At 41.4% G+C, this 19735-nt stretch overlaps 1 protein-coding gene across 1 annotated transcript in view; it reads left to right on the forward strand.

The window, feature by feature from the left end:
• The first annotated feature begins 5921 nt into the window (after window positions 1-5921).
• Window positions 5922-19735, forward strand: part of CEMIP (cell migration inducing hyaluronidase 1) — a 54305-nt gene continuing 40491 nt past the window's right edge. The window contains exons 1-8 of the mRNA XM_057428003.1: window positions 5922-6920; window positions 9867-10019; window positions 10695-10833; window positions 11632-11868; window positions 12249-12428; window positions 16438-16508; window positions 17242-17337; window positions 17945-18066. Coding sequence (XP_057283986.1) covers window positions 6845-6920; window positions 9867-10019; window positions 10695-10833; window positions 11632-11868; window positions 12249-12428; window positions 16438-16508; window positions 17242-17337; window positions 17945-18066 — 1074 coding nt within the window. The 5' untranslated portion in view covers window positions 5922-6844. The remainder of the gene's footprint in view (window positions 6921-9866; window positions 10020-10694; window positions 10834-11631; window positions 11869-12248; window positions 12429-16437; window positions 16509-17241; window positions 17338-17944; window positions 18067-19735) is intronic.

Below are 19735 nucleotides of genomic sequence, written 5' to 3' on the forward strand. Positions count from 1 at the left end.
TGGCATTTTAGGCGAACTCAGTAACATCTGCTTGGTAAGCATGAAGTGATCTTACGATAATATCTTCTAATTGAACTGAATAAATAGGGTGCTGCAAGGAGTTATAAATGCACTTCTGTCTGTAGCTAATGACTGGTGAAATGATGTTTGTCCAGCTGATGTGAACATTTAATTAAAGACTACAGGAATAAAACCCAGGATAAAGTATGTGCTGCATAAGGTTAAGTCTTGCCTTCCTTCCAGACGATGCTTGTATTGACTTTCTGCTCCCATTGCGGACCGAAATACTGCCAGTAGTAGTGGTTAATTCTCTTTGATTTTCTGTTTATGCTGCTGCTTTATGAGGTAAAGACAAAAATAGAACTTTGTATGCAAACTGAGGAACAGCTGATGACCTCGCTAACAGTTTAAGTACAAATGATGACTTGTTTTGGTTTGAAAATGATGTTACTTGGTGGCAGCAGTGAAGGGCAAGCAATTACAGACTATCCATGGCTTTGTCACATGGCTTACTCAAACAGGTAGGTGAAGGCTTTGTTACTAATGTCCTGTTGTTTCTTTGAAGTTCTCAGAAACGGCCAAACAAGTTGCTACAGGGAAAGGTTAGTATTTTGTTGGCCAGACTTTTGCTCCCTGGTGAGTTAGTCGCTCTGGCATCCGCACACCGGCCAGCTGATATTGTGCCTCTGAAAGGGGACTGAACTCCTTGGCTGGGACACTTGCCTCCATCAGACACGTACTGGCCAGTGGTCCTTGGACGTGGGCTGAGGGAACACCTGGAAGTTTTACAAGCAGAGAAGGAGACTGTAGCTCCATCCCCACACCAGGTAGGAGAGATGTGAGTTGGGACGGGCTGGGGGAAAGTTCCTGGCTTGCTAGAAAGTGTGAGGAAATCACTGATACTGCTCAGTAAAGGTAAGATAAAGAGTGATGCACAGGACATGATGGGCCTGTGCTGGCCCCCATGGGCAGCAACAGGGACTAATGCACTCTGTGGAGAGAAGTGGTACAAGAGCCTGAGCAGCTCATACTGACCCTCCATGGAGCTCCCTGAAGTCCATTTGAACTCCTGTTAGTACCTAATTGCCATGATTTCTGAGGCTGTGCAGGGAAAGAGAAGCAAGATGTTTCTGGCTTGTGAATATAAACCCAACACTGGAACAAGTATTTGCAGAGCAAGCTTTCAGCCTCTTGGAGATTTATTTGATAATCTGTGACAGGTCCAGACCCTGGATCCCAATAGAACTTTGCAGGGTTCCAACCCCAGTCTGAGACTAAACAATCGGCAAAGGAAGAGCCTGGTGAAGGAAGGAATGTGCCTAAAAGTCTGAAAAATCTCTATTCCTCCTCCTGCCTCAGAAGGAGAGCAAATGGCAAATGTCCTGGAGGGGAAGGCGTGGCGCCGTGGCGAGCCAGATGCAAACAGTAAAGTACCACAAAAGCAAAAAGAAAAATATTTACATCCTGATGCAGTTATTTGGGTAGTTAAAAGCAGCAGTTTGAAGAGGATTCAGGATGCTGTGATCGTCTTCAGCCACTGCACACAGTTTCCTTTCCTTGGGAGGGAAAAAAAGGCTTCAAAACTAGGGAAGCTCTGCAGAGGGTACAGTTCCTCCACAGACCCTTGGAACATTCAAGACTATGATTTCAAAGGCTAACACTAACCTGGCATGCACCAGAAGTCTGTGTGGGTGAAGCTGTGGGGGTAAGTAAGTGTTGCATGGACTTTTTGTTCATGGGAAGCTGTTGGGTATCCTGAGCAGGAGGATCCCCAGGAACTGTGCTTGTCCACATGGACCTGCAGCTAACCCAGGCATGTTCAGTACACCTAATGCATTCAGGATATATGTGTGCCCCGGCTACCCTGAGAGCATTTCTGCAGTGGGGACACAGGAGCTCTGGCACCCCCTGAAAGCATTAGCTTGGCTATGCTCTAGTTACTGTCAGCAGGCACAGCAAAGTCTGTGCATCCTGAACCTCAGCTAGTGGGTCTCAGCTTAACACCACTGATGCTTTGAAGGCTTCATGCAGTGGATGAGGTTTAATTCAGTGAAATGCTGAGCTCTTCGAAAGCATGTGGAATTGTGAGTCAGTCAGCCTCGGATGGGTGGAGTGATGTGAATTGCAAATGATTTTGTTTTAGCTGAGCCAAAAATCGCTTCCTCTCCTTTTCTAGGTCTGTAAGCCTCTGTCAAAAAACCCAAAAGTTAAATCTGAAAAAAGCATAGCTTTAAAATAACTCTTCCCCCCCCCCTTTTATTTCTGTCTCAAAAAAGTGTGCCAATATCACAACAACTTTACAAACACCCTAGTTTCCTTCAATTTATTCATTTTGAAAATTTCCTCTAACTCGTGCTCCTCTTCCAGAATCCGTTTTTATGAATGTCAGGAATCAGGGAACTTGCAGTGATCTTTATATACCGAATACGTGAGCAGAACCTTCTTCCTTGCAGGGAACCAAGGTTCATTGGGAAAAAAGTCAGAGTGCTGCTTTTGACTCCAGTATTGATTCCATTGAGAAAAGTGTGTTCCTGGGTTTAACCCTCCTCTACTTGCTAGTAAAAAAGAGCACAAGATCAAGAGGCCACGCTGCTGTCATGTGCTGGGACTGGGAGAGAATTTTCGTTAGCGATCCCTAGGAATACGCCTTTATTCGTTTATTCGTAAGGCTGTCTGAGGGCTCTAGGTGTGCTTGTGGCTGGGTGCATGGAGGCTCCCCCTGCACAGGAATGTCACTATAGCCAGGGCTGGCATGTCCTCGGGTCAGAAAGTCAACTGTGCTGCTCAAATCCATCTTCCCCACTGGGGCTAAAAAGCAGAATTCCCTGAGTGGGGTGAGAGGACAGTTGCTGCCACGCAATGCCAGCAAGAAGGTAGCAGAGGTGCTAATTAACTCTCTGTTAGGAATCAGCTTCCAAACTGATGTTGGCTTCTTTGCGTATAAATGAGGAAACATTGCAGCAAGGCTTCAGACCCAGCCAACAAACCACTAAAACCTCAGCATCTGCTGTGGCTGTGTGAGGGTCCAGGTTTGCCTACCCAGAGCAGGAGGGGTACACCACAGCTCTGGCACAGACCCATCAGGGTCCCCTGGAGCATCTTGCCTGGCAAAGGTGGTCCCTGGTTAACACATATTTTATGCACAGGTCATCTCAAGTACCTGTTCGAATTAGTGTCTGCTGAGAGCTTACTCCCCATCAGGCTAAATGGCATCTTTTCCATATGCACTTTTCCTGTTCTTCTTTGGGGATTGCCCTGGACCCCTGCCTTGTCCTGCACAGTGTTTTTTCTTTGTGGGCAGAGGCAGCAGTAATAGCCATCAGGTTTCTTGCTCCTGCTTGACATCTTTTTCAGGGGAGATCATATAGATGCTGCTTTCCCCCCATCCTTGCTGTGTTTGTAATGGACAGTCAATGCTCCCATTTATGCCTCATTTGATATACCAGAAAGGATCCTTGTCTTCAGCAGCACCTGAAGATGCATCCTTCGAAGTATGTAAAGCCAGTCTTACAAAGCACTTTAAAATATCCAATATTGGGAGCTACTTTTTGAGAGGTCGGCAGGGTGGCAAGCTGAGGTTGGAGCCTAGTGTGCGTTTCTGGATGCCTGACTCTGCCACCCCAGAGAGCTCTGCTCTACCCTAGGGATTTGGGGTCTCCATGTGAGATGCTTAGGACAATCCAGCTTCCTCAGAGCATTTCTTCACTGTTTTGCTGTCAAGATTGTTCGGTCTGCATTAAAACTGCAGGGAGGGCAGTGGATAGGGATTCCAATCTGTGCACTTTCTAGTACAGTATCACTGCTGACACCTGCAGTAGCAGTCAATTGAGAACTAATGGTTTCCTGCATTTACTTTTAGCACTGTCTGCTGCTATTGTTCACTTTTTGGAAAGATCCAGCAGCTGGGAATCATTTCAGAAAGTCTGCCTTGCCAAATCCAGGGATATGAGTCCCACTTGCCATTGCCAGGCAGCTTTTAATGGTGAGATGAAAAAGCTTTTCTCACCCAAGAGAGGAGTCACAGATGGTATTTGAGAAATGTTGGAGATGGTAGACTTAGGAGGACACTTGCGCGGCCCTTATGCTCTCAGAGTGCCCAAATCTGCAGGGAGGTTTGTTGACATAGCTGATTACATCAGAGCTGAAGTCAGCCACGTGGCGCCTGTTCAAATGAGAGGTAGCATATTGCCGCCTGTATCCCCACGCGGCTCTGAATGCTGAGCTAACACACGGCTGGCTGGCAGCAGAGAACCACTCTGGAGTCCCCTCCAGCAGGAGATATTAATGAAAAGAGTCACTGCCTCTTCCTCCTTTTCTATTTAACAAGAAAATCCAGCATGTCGCTGTTTGTGCCTAATATCTGGGAGATCTTTAATTGAGAGCCTTTGAAGGAAAATTCCTGAGATTATCCTGCAAGTAGCATATTTCCAGTAGTGTGTTAGTCAGAGCTGAATCAGAGGAGTCAGATCCTCTTGGACCTGTCAGCTTTCAGTCTTTCCAACCTGAGTGCCAGTTAATACTAACACCACAATGACCCCGGGCTCGCTGAGAGCTGAATCAAACACTCTCCCTCAGTCACAAAGTAAGCAGGATATTCTTTGGACTGTGGCAGATCAGACACTACAAAAACATTGGATCCTGGCACACAGCTGACACCTCCAAAAATGACATGACTTTCCAGTGTCTGATTACTTGTTTTGATCTCTGCTTATGAGGATGGATGTAATCAGGGAAGCAGTCCCTGGTGAGCAACTGGGGATGTAATACCAGAAGCCGTTTTGCACAACCTGATGGTAAGTACTGTGCAGTTCTTGGCTCTAAAGAAAGCAAAAGCTGTGAAATTTCTTAAGCTAATTTCTTACCTGTTTGCTGTCGAAACAACATCATGAACTGGACAGAGCGGAGATGGTCCTCTGAGTTTTTAATGGGCCAGAACAAAATAGCTGCTTTGCTACCTATAAAGCAAATGCATGCCATCACTGTCAAAAAAATCAGTCCCTTCTTTATATTTCTGTGAGCACTTACATGACATGAATGTATTTTTATGATCAATAACTTACCAGTTGGAATCTGGCTTTGTGTAATACTATCACACAACTTTGTCTGTGCTGTAAGAAACACTATTTATCTGCAGTGACCATCCGGTGCTATTACCATGTGTTTAGATTTTCCTTTATCATTAAAGCAGAATCTACTGATTGGGTTTGCAGATTAGGCTGTGCAATAATCCCTAATAAATCTTGACATTTTAATGGTGACTGCTGTACTTTGGGCATACTTGCAATAAAGTTGCTTTAAAAGAGCCCTGTTTTATCAAATGTTGATGGTTAATGCTGTTAAAATGTCAGACACGTGCATTCTGGGTCTGGCACAAATTCCATGGTGACGGTATTGTGCTGTGATAATGTACAGCATTCAAAATTACAGCATTACTAAGCGCATTCCTCTTTTCTGCTGTTCTGTAACAGCATTTCAGCACCTGATACACTGTACCAAGCCCTCAGTCTATGCTATTTCCAGAGCTCAGAGCTGTCAAATACACTATACCAAAACAAGCAAACATTTTCCTGCTGGATTATTTCCTGACAGATCTGGTTCTAATGCTATTTTTAATACAATCACTGGATTACATGTGGTCTCAACATATCGTTGTACTTCAAGCTGTATCACCTTTATGAGAAGTACAGGTGTGTTTTGCATATGTACACTGTAAAATTTGCTCCAGATTAAATTCTAGCTTCTTGCATATCTTTTTCTCATGTTTTTGTTTGGTTTGTGTTAACAAGTGACATGAAAAATAGCATATGCCTTTTGCCCTAATTATTGGGACATCATGGCGTTGTTTTCAATCACTGGTTTTGCGTCTAACTAAGCTTTGTGATGCCTACATTTATCCTATTTCATCATTGTGGTATGACATGACAGCTACAAATAAATTTCTTCAATATTCCTCAGATACTGGTTTACATGATAAAACCTAATGGCTCCAAGGACTGCATGTGAATTTTAAACAGTGCTTTATAAATGCAGAAGTGTGTGTCCCTGCCTCAGTTTGAACACACGTGTCAATAAATTGTCATGAGTGCAGGGCAGAGCTGCAGAATCAATCACTGGAGACTAAGAATCACATTAATCCTAACTTTGACTTCCACGACACTGCTTGTTTGTTTTTGATGGAGGTTGGCTACTGAGGAAATGAAAACAACGTTAGGTAGACTGGTTTCAAAAGCAGCTTTTGGTTTTGTAAGAAAATTCTGGGCTGGCACACTAAATATACAATGTTTTCTTGGATTTGAAATCTAAGAAACTGCATGCTTCAGATTGGAAGCGTGAGTACGGTTTATCTCAGGGGTGCACAAAACACCATTGCTAAAAACGTGTGGGGAATATGAGGGGAGAGAGGTGCCGCTGAGAGGTTACTTTGTGGGAATTTGTCACTCTGCAAACACCTCCTCTGTTGTGTTTCATTACCTTTTTGCACATGTGAATATGCAGCCCTAGAGAGTCTTGACTGGATGTGTTTATACTGCATTCCTAAGGCGTTTTTGGTTACATCTGGTGGTTGCTTTCTGAGTGTCTATTTGGATTCCGAAGTGGGTTTATCCTAAAGCAAACAAACAGTGAGGAGCTGCCCGAGGTTTCTTGCTCTGCTTGGGCTGTTCTTGAACCGGCATAAAGGTGTTTTCAGCTATAGAACTGAATGGATTGGAAGTGGCATAAAGCTGGATATAACCTATTTTTTTATGCTCTGAATGGTTTTTGCATGAGCTGGACCAAAAAGGTGACATTTTCTTGCTATTCTTTCTTCACAGCTATCCATCCAGAGAATTAAACATCCTGAAGAATGGCTCTACTTATCTCCAAGTATCTGGCTGAAAACGTCATTTTTCTTCTGTTTGTAATCTCTTCTGTAAGCACAGGTAAGCTTTCCTGCCATGGGGAAACAGGGCATGGTTTGTAATGTTATTTTTAAATAAAGACATTGCTGTTTTAGATAGAGCAGCTTTTCACTCCTCTTCATGTAATAAGAGTCAAGGGCAGAGTGAGAAAACTCAGGAGAAAAGCAGTTTTCTGATGTGCTAGTACTCACTGTCAAGGGCAGCTGGAGTGGCAACTTCTGAGCAGGTGAAAGTACCCTCAGGAATCCCTCTGCCATGTGTTCTTAAACCCAAACCCAACAAACTGCCACAAAGAAATAACAAAAGAAACCTCAGGTCCTAATGGCTGTGGCTGTGGGAGGTGAAGTCAAGCACTGTGCAGCATTGCCCAAGCCCAGATGTGGACAGCAAAATCCTTTAGGGTGGGACATCCCTGCCCTTTGGGTTTTGCCTCTTCCAAGTAACCCTTTTCCTAAGTAGTTAAAGGCGAAAAGGGAAACTGGGTATACATATTCAAAATACAGCTAATTTGGGGGTTTGTATCTTTTAAAACAAAGAGACCATATGTCTTGCCCCATGCACTGCAGCTAGATTTCATTGCCATGCTCAGGCCCTTTTGGTCAAGAAGCAAAACATGCCGTTAGTTCCTTGTGCTGGATAGAAGTTGCACTCATTTAAAAAATGCCAGTGAGAGTACCAAGCAAGCTGGCAAGGTACCTGGGCCAGAAGATGCTCAGCCTTCCAGTGCCCTTTGTGCAGCAGGGGGTGGATGATGTGCTCCAGCTTCCACAGCTCCTTTTCTCTGGTACAAATTAGTTAATGAAATTGGGAATTTGGTTCCTTTGTTCTGATTGTGTTGGCTTTTGTTGGTTGACATCCCAAACCTCAATGTAAATTTCTCCCGATTTCCCCTTAGGCTTCACTGCCTACCTCTCTGTTTCTAAATAATGAATTTGGGGGGCACAAGTCATCTTTTGAGACTGCAGAAAGCTCTTTTGAACACTAGCACAGCCAAGTAAATGGAAAAATGAACAAACTTTTAGCTTGTCCACTTAATCTATCTGATAAATTATACCTCTACATTTGAATCAATTCTTTTGTTTTTATTTAGCTTCTCATCATGTGCAATTTTTTCTATTATCCTTATTCTTATGGGAATAGCAGCTCATTTTTTCTTAATTTGTTTTACAGTTATATTTGAACATCCACTTACATTGCAAGTTCCATTTCTTGCTTGAAATAGTCATCTTATTAATTCTTTGTGTCTTTTGGTAGGAAACCAGAAACTCCTTATTATTTTCCTCAATTACTGCACATGAGAAAAACTGCCTTTGACATTACTGATATACTTTCAGCTTCCAGGTGGCACAAGTGGTATCAAAATCAGGTCCTGGATGTTTGTCAGTATTTGACTTGCTACCTGGTAGATGATTAGCCATTTCTGATTTGATCATTCATGTATATGGGAAAAGCTTGAAAAGAGCCAAAGCATACGTTGCCCACATGAAACATCCCTTGCTTATATTGTTAGTATTTGATGGGTCTCTGGAGACATTAAGGAAGTGGCTGGTCCAATTCTATTTTCTTAAATGTCTGTTTTCTTAAGCCATGAAATTGGTGGAGGAATCTGGGAGGAAACTCAGGTGAACAGATTTTGCTCCAGTTGCTGTGGAATTGCAGATGTTCCTCAAGTTTCACAGTGGCAGCACACAACTGCTCGTTGTCAACTAAACCAGCGCTGGGAATCCTTGCATGGATTCACATCATTGGCCTTTCCGTTATCTGAATGGATTAGTGTCTGCAGGGCAAAACCTACCCAAATTTACTATACTAAGTGCCAGAGACATAACCCTGCTGAAGTCAAGGTGTTTATCTCATATCTATTATCACCAATTTGTGGATCCTGTAGTTTTCCGATGGTGTTTTGGTTTTAAAGGATTAAAAATTGGAGAGCTGGTGAGAACTCCCAGCCCTTTCTGACTGCAAAGGGCTCATTGTTCAAACTCCCACTGACCTCAGCTTCCTAGGATTAGAAAGGTTTCTACCCTCAGAAAATATGCATCACACATGGGACTCCCGCACTCGCTGTTTTGTTGACTAGAGCAAGATGTGAGGCTCACATATCCAGTGAGATTGTATCAGGGAAATATTTTATCTTAAATAAATACTTACAACATGAGACTCTTGGGGTTGGTATGAGAGCCCTTTAGACTAACACGTCATGGCAGCCCATAATCGCATTTGTGTGTGGATACTGGTGAGGTGTGAACTCAATGCGAAGGAGCCCTTATTGCTCTTGCCTGGAAAACCTCAGAAACCCAGAGTTTCTCTTGTGAGATTCCTGTTGCTCTCTGTTATGATTTGGAGAATCATATGATTCCTTGTCTCAGTTACTGGGTGGACTGGTAATTCCTTGTTGCTTGGTGTTTTCATGTCAGTTTGAGCATTTTTACTTTCCAGTGAAAACACAGTATGCAAATATATTTTAACAGCTTTACATTAAACAAAGCCTCTTAAACCTCACAGATATTTGGGGGACATTTTAACAGGTAGTGGTTGTTTTATCCTTTCATCAACACTTTCCCCAGACTTGTGAAAGGCTTCGTATCTGGATAGTATTAATGGAGCTAATGTCACTGCACAAAGGGCTCAGTTACACGCTTTCTAGGTTGTTTTTTGGAAACTGCATCCCTTGCAAGGCTCCTTTGCATTGGGTAGCAGGTTTTTCCATGCTTCCTGAAAACAGGAAATCATGCAGCTTAAACTGTTCTTTGTTTTCTTTTGGTTGTGACCCACATGTGCTCTGCTCTGCTGAGGTATTGCTGTGTTCCAGGGAGTCAGCAAAGTGGGGTACCAAGAACGTACTGTAAATATACTGCATGATATGTATGAGTGTATTGCAATGGTACTGCAAAGATGCCCAGATACGGAGCTTTCTGTCTTGCACTGAGCAAGTGGTAATTGTCTTCACTCTCCGTCTTTACACAGCAGAAGCAGCTGTCACATGTCCTGATAAGGATCCTGAGCTAGAAAACTGGAACCCAGGTCACAATGAAGAAAACCGCATTGAGATCAGTAATGGCAGGAAGTTCCTTCTCTCTTCTTCTGCGACTGTCCACTCTATCCACATCACTGATGGAGGTAAAATGTGCTAGCAGCAAGGCTGGGTGAAGTGTTCTTCCCACTGTGGCATTTAAATCACTCTGTTTCATGCTGGGAGAGCTTCCTGCTTCATGCTGAGAACTGGATAGCTAGTGGACAAACAGTACAAACTGTTAATTCAGTACAAGGGTGGGTGGTAGCTGAGATGCTATCAGTTCTTTAGCCATTATAATCAACCTATTTGCTGTCCTTTCTTTAGAAAAGTAGCTCAGTATACTCATTACTTCTACTTCTGTGATTTGCTTCAAAAACATTTCTTCTTATTAAATCATTGTCCTGATAACATCATACTCCAATAATGTTCTCAGGGTCTCACGACAGGGCAGATACATATGTGCCTCTCTTTCTCTAAGGACATAGTGTTGCTGGTGGCTGTTAGCATGAATAGCTTTTATTCATCTTAACCCTGAATTTCTGTCTCAGTTTTGAATGAGACCTCTTCCACACAAATATTAACTGTGTTCTTCAAGAATTGGACTGAACACAAAACATGCAATGTCTTTAGTATTTCTATTGAGAGCTGTTTTGGGGGAGGATGGGCAGAACTTTTCAAAAACTGAGATGAGAGCCCAGCACTGGGTTTAGCAAAATGGTATCACCACCTCTGATAAGCTCCGATGTGTTAAAACAAATGTCATGCCCTTTTCTACTTAGGAAAACTGGTCATTAAAGATGATGTGCAGCCTATCATTTTGCGTACTAGACATATACTCATTGAAAATGATGGAGAATTACATATTGGCAGTGAGATGTGCCCTTACCAAAGCAACGTGATTATCATCTTATATGGGCGGTACGTATGCATGATAAAATATTGTCTTAAAACTTTCTAGGATCTCTCTTCCACAACAAGGAACAAAAATGATCCTTAAAATTACATTTTCTCATATATACTTATCATCAGTGCTCTGCGTAAAGTTAAGTAGATTTTTAAACAATTTAAATGGCCTGTAAAAAATTGATTCAGTTTTGGTTCTGGTTTTCAAATCCTACTGGAAGATTTGGGCAAGCCAGAAAATCAGCACGCATCTTGCCACCACTCAAGCTGTTTTTCCAGAATGGTCTTAAAATCCAAGCAGTTCTTTTAATCTGAAAATTCTCCTCCCTAAACATCTTTTCTTTCTGAATGAGAGTGGTGAGCAAAAGGATAATGCACTTCTGTCTTGCAGATTGCTACAGGATCGCTCAGAATTTCAAGGATGCCAAACTCATACTTAACAAGCACTACCCCTCCTAGCTCCTGGTTAAGGTCCTAACTTCCTCCAGTATTCAAAAACACAAATGTGTTGCTCAGTCTGGGCTTCAGGCCTCCTCTGGCTTGGGTATAATAAATACAACATGTATAATCTGCATTCTGAATTGCTGCTGGTCTCCAGTAGTTGCTAGTATTTTTTCAAATAGTTTATTTTCTGTACAGTGTGGGCAATTGCTGATTCTTAGAGTAGCTGAAAGAAATGCATTGCAAATCATGAAATCATGACAGAAATGCATGCAAATCATTTCTCCTTGGGCCACAGGGGAACAAGGAAAGGGGCTCCTTGGCTGTCAGATACAAACCCAAACCTATTTCTTTCCTCCCTTCCTGCTGCAGAGCGGATGATGGCAGCCAGCCGAATCCCTGCTTTGGGAAGAAGTATCTTGGAGTAAGTAAGGGTGGCACTCTTGAGATCCATGGAAAGAAAAAGCTGTCCTGGACTTTCTTAAACAAGACTCTTCATCCTGGTGGCATGGAAGAAGGTGGATATTACTTTGAAAGGAGCTGGGGCCATCGTGGTGTCATTGTCCATGTTATTGACCCAAAGACGGGGGCAGTTGTCCATTCAGATCGGTGAGTGACTTTTCAAGTGTCTAGATGTAAGGATCTTTGGGAACAGGCTGGGGACAGCATCTTGGCAAGCTCAGAAACATGCAGTTTAATATCTTGTTCAAATGGGTATTATTGCATATATATACAATTCTTTCTAGACCAGTAATCTCCAAACTGAAGATTGAGTAATGTTGCTATCTTTGTATTCTGCCAACTAGAGTTTAATCAATTTGGCTTAACAGAAATCCCTAATATACCCTGTTAGACAAGTGCTTTTGCAACGAGATATCATTACTGTAAACAATGCAGAAGAGTTATTTCTTTCTATCACTTGCTTTTCAGTACATAAAGCTGTGATGCCCACTGAATTAAATGGTTTTTGGGTGTTTTTATCACTTTAGGTTTGACACCTACAGAGCAAAAGAGGAAAGCATACGTCTTGCCCAGTATTTGGGCAGAGTTGAGAATGGCATGATCCTGTCAGTTGCAGTGAATGATGAAGGATCTAGAAACTTGGATGACACGGCCAGAAAAGCAGTGACCAAACTGGGCAGCAAGCATTTCCTCCACCTTGGGTTTAGGTATGTGCCAGTCCTGCCAGTTCTCCCAGCACAGAGGCCTTATTATGCTCCTGAGATGTCCAAATAATTCCACTCTCTCAAAGGCACAAAGTTCTTTCACATGGGAAGAAAAAAAAAAAAGAAAAAGGGAAACTTCTCAATGTGAAGTTTTAGCAGTTAATTAGATAGTTTCAGATGCACGCAGGGTCTATATTGGGTATTTTTATTAGCAGATTGAGGAATAGCATATGATTCACATTTAAAAAGATGTTTTTCCAAGATGTGTTCCCATAAGTTACTTATTCCAATTTATTTTCAGGCCATCCCCCAAAGATTTAAGAAGCATATCTACACATAGTGGATTGGATGATCTGAACATTAACGAGGGTAGAATAATAGCCATGTAGCCCTTGCTGAATACATATAGACATGTATAAAGCATATCCTTCAGTTTGTCTAAATACATATTCTAATAATACTTGTGCAGCACAGAAATTTAGCAAGCATGGATTTATGCTGTGGGCTGTAAATACTCCTGAGGCCAATACAGTGTCTGTGTTGGCACACATACTGTTGAGAATATTTGCTATTTACCCAACTGTATCCATTATATTTATTGCGTTTATCTGAATTTATGTAGGCTCTTTATTTAAGAGGCACTAAGAGGGTCACTGCAGAACAGAAAGGAAAGAATCTGCCTTGTATGGAGAAGTGACTGGGTACAGCAGTCTGTGGAAGTATCAGCTGGGCATGTGCAGATGGAGTAAGATTTAGGGTGCTTGGCGAAGTGGTTTTGTCAAATATTACAGGGGTTCATTTGCATCAGATAACTCATTTCAAAGACTCAACCAAGGCTGCAGAAATAGTCTTCAAAACCAGGCTACCTCCATTAATACAATGATTTCTCTCAAATACCCAGACCCATATTAGTGCCCAGTAACCCTCTGGGTTCCTTTGGAAAGACTAAAATTAGGGAAATAGAAGATTTTTAACCATTATACTATTTTTTCCAGTTGTGCAACAGGAAGGAATTGATGGGTTTGGCATATGTTTATAAAAGTAAATGGCATTGATACTTGTAGGCTGCTGTGGTGTTTTAATGCTGGTTTCTCACTTCTTTGCCGTAAATGCTTGTAATGGGAAAACCATAGAAATGTATCCAAAGAAGTGTGATTTTCCACACTGCTATTGTTTGTAGTCAAAAAGCTAATCCTTACCATGCTATTATTTGCAATACCACAATATTTCCTTATATAAATAAGGATGTTGTGGTTACCAAAATGTAGTAGTTGTTGGTAAATATTGTCTCCTGACAGCATAGTGGTATATGGAAAAACACCCACAACTTGGTGCATTATTTAGAAGACTGCCTTTTTAGGAGTGTTCTCAGGGTTTAAGTTCATCAGCTTTCGAAACAAACATTGGATAGCAGCTGGGACCAGATTTACAAAGACAGTTGATGGCAGAGTGGAAGACAGGCAGCTTTGTCAGATGCATCCAAGACTTTCTCCTTAAGCATATTGAACTTCTAGTTCACTTTAGTGTAACAAGATGCAGACACATCGGTTTATGTTTTAGACACATCTATGAACATGAATAAGGGTGTATATACCTGGCAGGTGCTTTCTGGAATTTATCTTAAAATGCAAGTGCTCTGGGTGAGAAAATTGCATACACGCACATATGTTAAAGGCAGGCTCTGACAGAGGAGAGTGGATGGGTTCTTCTTTCTAACATGGTTGTGTGAGTGCTCTTACCAGTCAGTGCTGGCACCTGGGATTTGCTGGCTGGTCCTGTTGATTCCTGCTTGTCAGAACTTTGCAGGTCCCTGCTGATGGCTGGGTCTGACCATGGGCATCACTGAGACAGGGACAGTGTAAGCCTCAGGCAAAAATTTGGCTTAGGGAATGTCTATTTCACATTTTGTAAGATGTCACTAGTGTCAGGCTGTGCAGCCATGGATTGGGCTTTTTTCTGGTTAGGGTGATGGTTATATGGACAATCTCCATATCTATCTCCACTTGCTCCATATTCAACCAGATTGTAAAGTTGTGCAACTCCCACTTGCTGTAGCAAAGCTAATGAACAATGCTGATTTATCCAAAGAGATGCTCCTGGCAACTCTTTGCTGAGTCCAAAACATTAGGAATGAAAGGAAAATCTTGCATTCCTCCTTTATTGTTTTCCTTTTCAAAAGTGAGTTTACTCTTTAAGTGGGAACTGCTTCTTTTTTTTTTTTTTTTTATTTCTTTAACTAATAAATTAAAATAAAGTCTTTCTGCACTTGATGACATAGTTGTTCTCTTTGGAATCCCACCCAAATATCACTGGTTTGGCTCTGGATTTACCAATCCCTTCATTTCATATAGCCCAAATAGATTGAATGTGTCCTTACGTTTCAGGGTTGAGCGACTTTAAAGCTATTTTGTAGCTGTTAAATACCTGGAAGAAACAAGTATTTTAACATATGAAATAGGGCAAACCCTTGAGTTGCAAAACAAGACAGCTCCTTTTTTAGTTTATTTTTTGAGATTATTTTTGGACCATCATCATTTTTTCATACTTTTCTTTTTTTTTTGCTTTGTTTTGTTTTTTTTGTCATTTGTTTTGAATTTTATGACCAAAAAAGAAAATCAGTCTTGCCTGCTGAGTGATGGTGTCCTTCCTGCTCCCACCTCCCTTCTCTCCCTGGATGGAGATTACAGCCCAGCACTGCCTTCAGCAATTGGCGCACAGACAAGTTTTCCAGCAGGAGCATATGGCTCCCTGGAAGGCTCCCGAGGCAGTTGTGCTGGCAGCTTCCACTGATGCTGTCCTATGCTCAGGCAAAGGACATGCCACTGGGATTGCCTCCCCTGGAGGTGTGGGTCCAGCGCATGTGTGGGGCCTCAGCACAGCATGGGATGCACCAGTGCTCGCTCAGAACCTGCTCCTGTTGCCCCCAGAGCTGCAAAGCCCAGCAAAACTCAGCTCATGCCAGTAGTGGTTTTGTGTGTCATAGTGGTTATCTGTCAATGTCTGTATATGTTTTCTTCTGAAGCCCCGGAATGGTTTATAACTTCACTTCTACCAGCAGATGGTAAATGTAAGGTGACCTGCAAGACACAAGGGTGAATCTTGATGCAATTGAAATCACAGGGTATTTATACCTATAGAGATATGATTTTAATATATGGGACTGTTTGCTAAATTTAAGGTAGGAGTGCCAGTCTCTCTATAACACTAAAAGCATATTTTTTTTATACTGTTAGTCATTAAGAGCAGGTATGCCTGAAGTACTTCTATTTTGAAGATAAAACTCCCCCTGACCCCTATTAATTGGGTTCACCTCCAAGGTTGGGAGGCACTTTAGTCTCTCTCTCCATTGCCTCCATGACCTCATCCATCCATGTGGTCATTCTCCAGTGTTGCTGACAGCTATTGAACCTACTTAACCAATAACCATCAGGCAGTAATGACCTTACTTCTGACATGGGATCAGATTTGAACACACAATTCAGACTCATAAACATTTATCTCTGTTCAGCGTTCAAAATAAGGAAACTAGATACCCAGAGACTATCTAGGTATTTTTTATTGTCCTTTGCCAGCCAGTCTGTCTATTAGAAATTCTCATGGGTCATTCCAAAGACAATTGTGACATACAAGGTTTCAACATGAGCTAAATTTATTTAAGCAGAAGTGGTTTCTTTTCATATTCTTTAGTGTATGCGTGCACACACACAAAAGATTTTCAGGCTCCCCAGGGAGCTGCCAGTGTCCCTTAGGTCTATCACAAGCCTCTTTAAGCATTCATTTAAAAGAGAAATACACTTGTTATAGGAGTGTGCTAAGCAGTGATTTGTCTTCAAAAGTCTTTCTCTTTTTATGTGTTTACTGAACAAATACAGTCTGTTAAGATATTTTTAATTTTAACTAAGATGTCTTTCACACTAATCAAACTGGCTTGAATCTGTTGCCCCTGAGAAATGCAAAAAATATGCATCTCATACATGACATAATTTGATAATTTCTCATTTTCATTTTCCAGGCACCCATGGAGTTTTATTACTGTTAAAGGAAATCCCTCCTCTTCTGTTGAAGACCACATTGAATATCAAGGTAATTCGGGCACAAAATGCTAGCTTGACATTATCTCTGGAAGGTACTGGATTTATGGCTGAGATTAGTTTTGTTCATGGTGTTTTCACTTGACACTGCATTACATAGAAGCTGTGGGCAAATGATGGTTAGGTATATTTGACTCGTCTCTCTGTGTATTATTCCTATCAATACAGTTGAAGCAGCTGAGTGTGTATGGGGGTATAACCTGGATTATCCAAACTCTGATATTAAAGGGTGAGATCCTGCACCAGTGTAAATCCAAGCAACAACTTAGAACTCAGACACTGCCTCTTTTAGACACAAGGCTATGGAACAAACCCAGTCCACCCCAGCTGAAAATTTAATCAGTGTATCCTGCATTGATAGCCTCAAAAACTGCAAAACCATTTTCTTGCAAGCTGAAAACTTTTGAGTCTGTGTCTTTTTGTGACTTTTTCAAGAGCAGCTAACAACACAGCTTGCTACCACATCAAATAAAAATAGCAATAAATTACAAATCACTGGTTTTGTATCCTCTTGATTTTTGAAGATTTTTCCTCCTGATTGTCCAAGCAGTTGTAAAAGTGTCTGAAGCCTCATTCCAAGATCAGTAATTTTTTCTGGAAACTGTGCAGGGCTAATTCAGGATAATGTAGCCAAAATATGCCAACACACAGAGGAACCACTACCTTTCAGTTCTGACTTTTATTGATTGCTTTCAGGAATTTTACCAATGTTTGTTTTTGTACAGGTCACAAAGGGTCAGCTGTGGCCAAAGTATTCAAACTATTCAAAGCTGAGAATGGAGAATATTTTAACGTCTCTTCAACTAGTGAGTGGGTTCAAGGTAAGAGGCCTGTTTGCCATCTATCTCGGAGGTAAAGACTTGACAAATAGGGTGAATCATCCTTTTTATTGAAATACTTTTCCATTTGGGAAGAGTGGACTTGCTAGCTGCTATTTACGTCGCCGCTAACCTAAGTAAAGAACATGCACAGATTCTTTCCCCTGTTGTCTCCAGGACTCTGAATAACTGGGATCCTTTTTCCTTTACTGCACTGGGTATTAAATTCCATCTTTTATGATCTAAGAGATCACACACAACCTCTTACTTCTTTTGACTGCATAGTCATCATGTCCATGTTTCAGGCAACGTACAGTAACTGATCATAACTTGATATCAAGATCAGAAAGGCAGCTAAGGAGGACACATCAAAATCCATTCCTATTAATAATGATCATACTGCATACTCCGATTATGTAGCTTTTAATAACTCCATTCTCTCTTAGCTCGTTACACTTCACAGCATCATTTAAAGCTTCTGACAAACTGGCAGAAGAGGCAGGAATCAGATCATCAGGGAAGAAACTTGGGAATAATATCTGAGATCATATTATGGTACATTCATTAAGCTTGACTTACAAATTGCTTTTATGTTTGCACTTGTCTCCAGATGTAGAATGGACAGAGTGGTTTGAGAAGCCTGATAAAGCAAGATCTAAGGACATGGAGAAGCTTTCTGACTTTAAAGCTGCTCATCCTGATAAAATCTGTAGGCAGCCCATTGACATCCAGGTAGGCTTGCTTACCACTTGCTTTAGAGGAGCAAGTCCTTTTTGGACTGACACTGAACCCCAAAGTAATTTTGCTTGTCAGTGATTTTTATTTCCAAATAAAAGACACAAATTATTTTACTGCTCTAATACATAACCAACAAGATTTGGTATTTTGTATCATTCTGAGACAAAAGTTTAAAAAACTGAGCTCCTTTCTGTAAATTCTGGCTTCTGGCATGAAAAGGAGTACAGATGGGGTCATGGACAGCACAGATGCTATCATGAAATATGTGGTTCCCTGATGGAAGATTAAAAGGAAAAAAAACCCATAAAAATTTCAAAGTTTTTAAATGGTCTTGGAATGGACCCTCCCTAAAAAAATTAATCATAGAACGCAATAAGATGGTAAAGCTACCAGCTGTAATAGGTAAAGCTACCAGCTGTCAGTGAGCTTGCAGCCATTTGTTGGAGTGAATTGTTTTGTCCCTGTGGAAAGAAATGTGAATTCTGTTTGGGGCTAAACACAATTATGCCACCAGGCCAGCAAGCTGATGAGAAATCATATACCTTTCCCGAGACTGCAAAAGCCTCTTTAATGGAAAAAAACACCCAAACCCAAAAAGACAAATACCAAGATTTTTTTTGCATATGTTCACCATATACTGTATATGTCTACCTGGTAAAAGAACTATAGCAGAAGCATTGCCTAGCAAAAGACAATAAAATACTTCGTATCTGGTAGTCTGCATACTCTGAACTAGCAGAGTTGTCGTTATTCACAAGAATGCAGCTATTGAAGTAAATGGGAATGCTGACAGTATGAGTGAAAGTTTCCAGAGCCAGATGTCATAAAACATCTCCCCTTTAACAGAAAGGAAAAACCTGCCTATAATTTTCTGCCAGGTCTTAGCAAATCCATATTAATTTTTGCTTCAATATACGTATATTAGAAGTGACAACTTATTTCAAACCAGGGGTCAGATGTTTGTTATGACACAGTCCCTTCTAGCACACGTACTAAAAAGGAAACAAGAAAGATATTCTTTTCAAGAAACAAACTTTTTTTTCCTCTACTGTTAAATCACAGTTACTTTTTTTCCCCATGTATATTAAAAGCAAGACAGCTTATTTTAGTTTATCCTGCAGATCTTAGGGAAATCCTTAGGTAGTGTAATCTGGTGTTGCTCATTGCTTTCATAAAGTTACACTGATTTATAGCAGCTGGTCTGCTCCAGCTATGCTACATACAAGGAAATTGAAGATATGATGATAATAACAGAAATGCTGCACAGCCAGAGGCACATTCCTTCTGCTGATGGTGCTAATCCTGTACACAGCAGTGGGGTGTATGCATTAATAAGGAAGGTCTACATGAGTGAGAGAATCAGGATCAGACCCTTCATTGAAAGACGGCTTACCTGTTGGTGCTTTGTAAAAATGCACATGATATTTGGATTGCCCAATGCAATCATCACATCTTTGTGAAAGGGTCAAGAGAATTGCAAGCTATAGAGCTGGAATGTGAAATTCAGCATGACTCTGAGGAGTGACAAGGCTCCAGCAGGAACACAGGCAAGGCTACATATTGCACTGCTTCTTGTCAGGATACAGCCTTTTCTTCTCAAGGCAGCTCTACAGAGTGGCACTTGTATATGAGAAAAAGCCACCTTTTCTTTTTCTGTTTGGAG

The sequence above is a fragment of the Pezoporus wallicus genome, unplaced genomic scaffold (assembly GCF_028554395.1).
Source record: "Pezoporus wallicus isolate ANWC-B61680 ecotype Strahan unplaced genomic scaffold, APGP_CSIRO_Pwel_v1 contig_3952, whole genome shotgun sequence".
In the NCBI taxonomy this organism is placed as follows: domain Eukaryota; kingdom Metazoa; phylum Chordata; class Aves; order Psittaciformes; family Psittacidae; genus Pezoporus; species Pezoporus wallicus.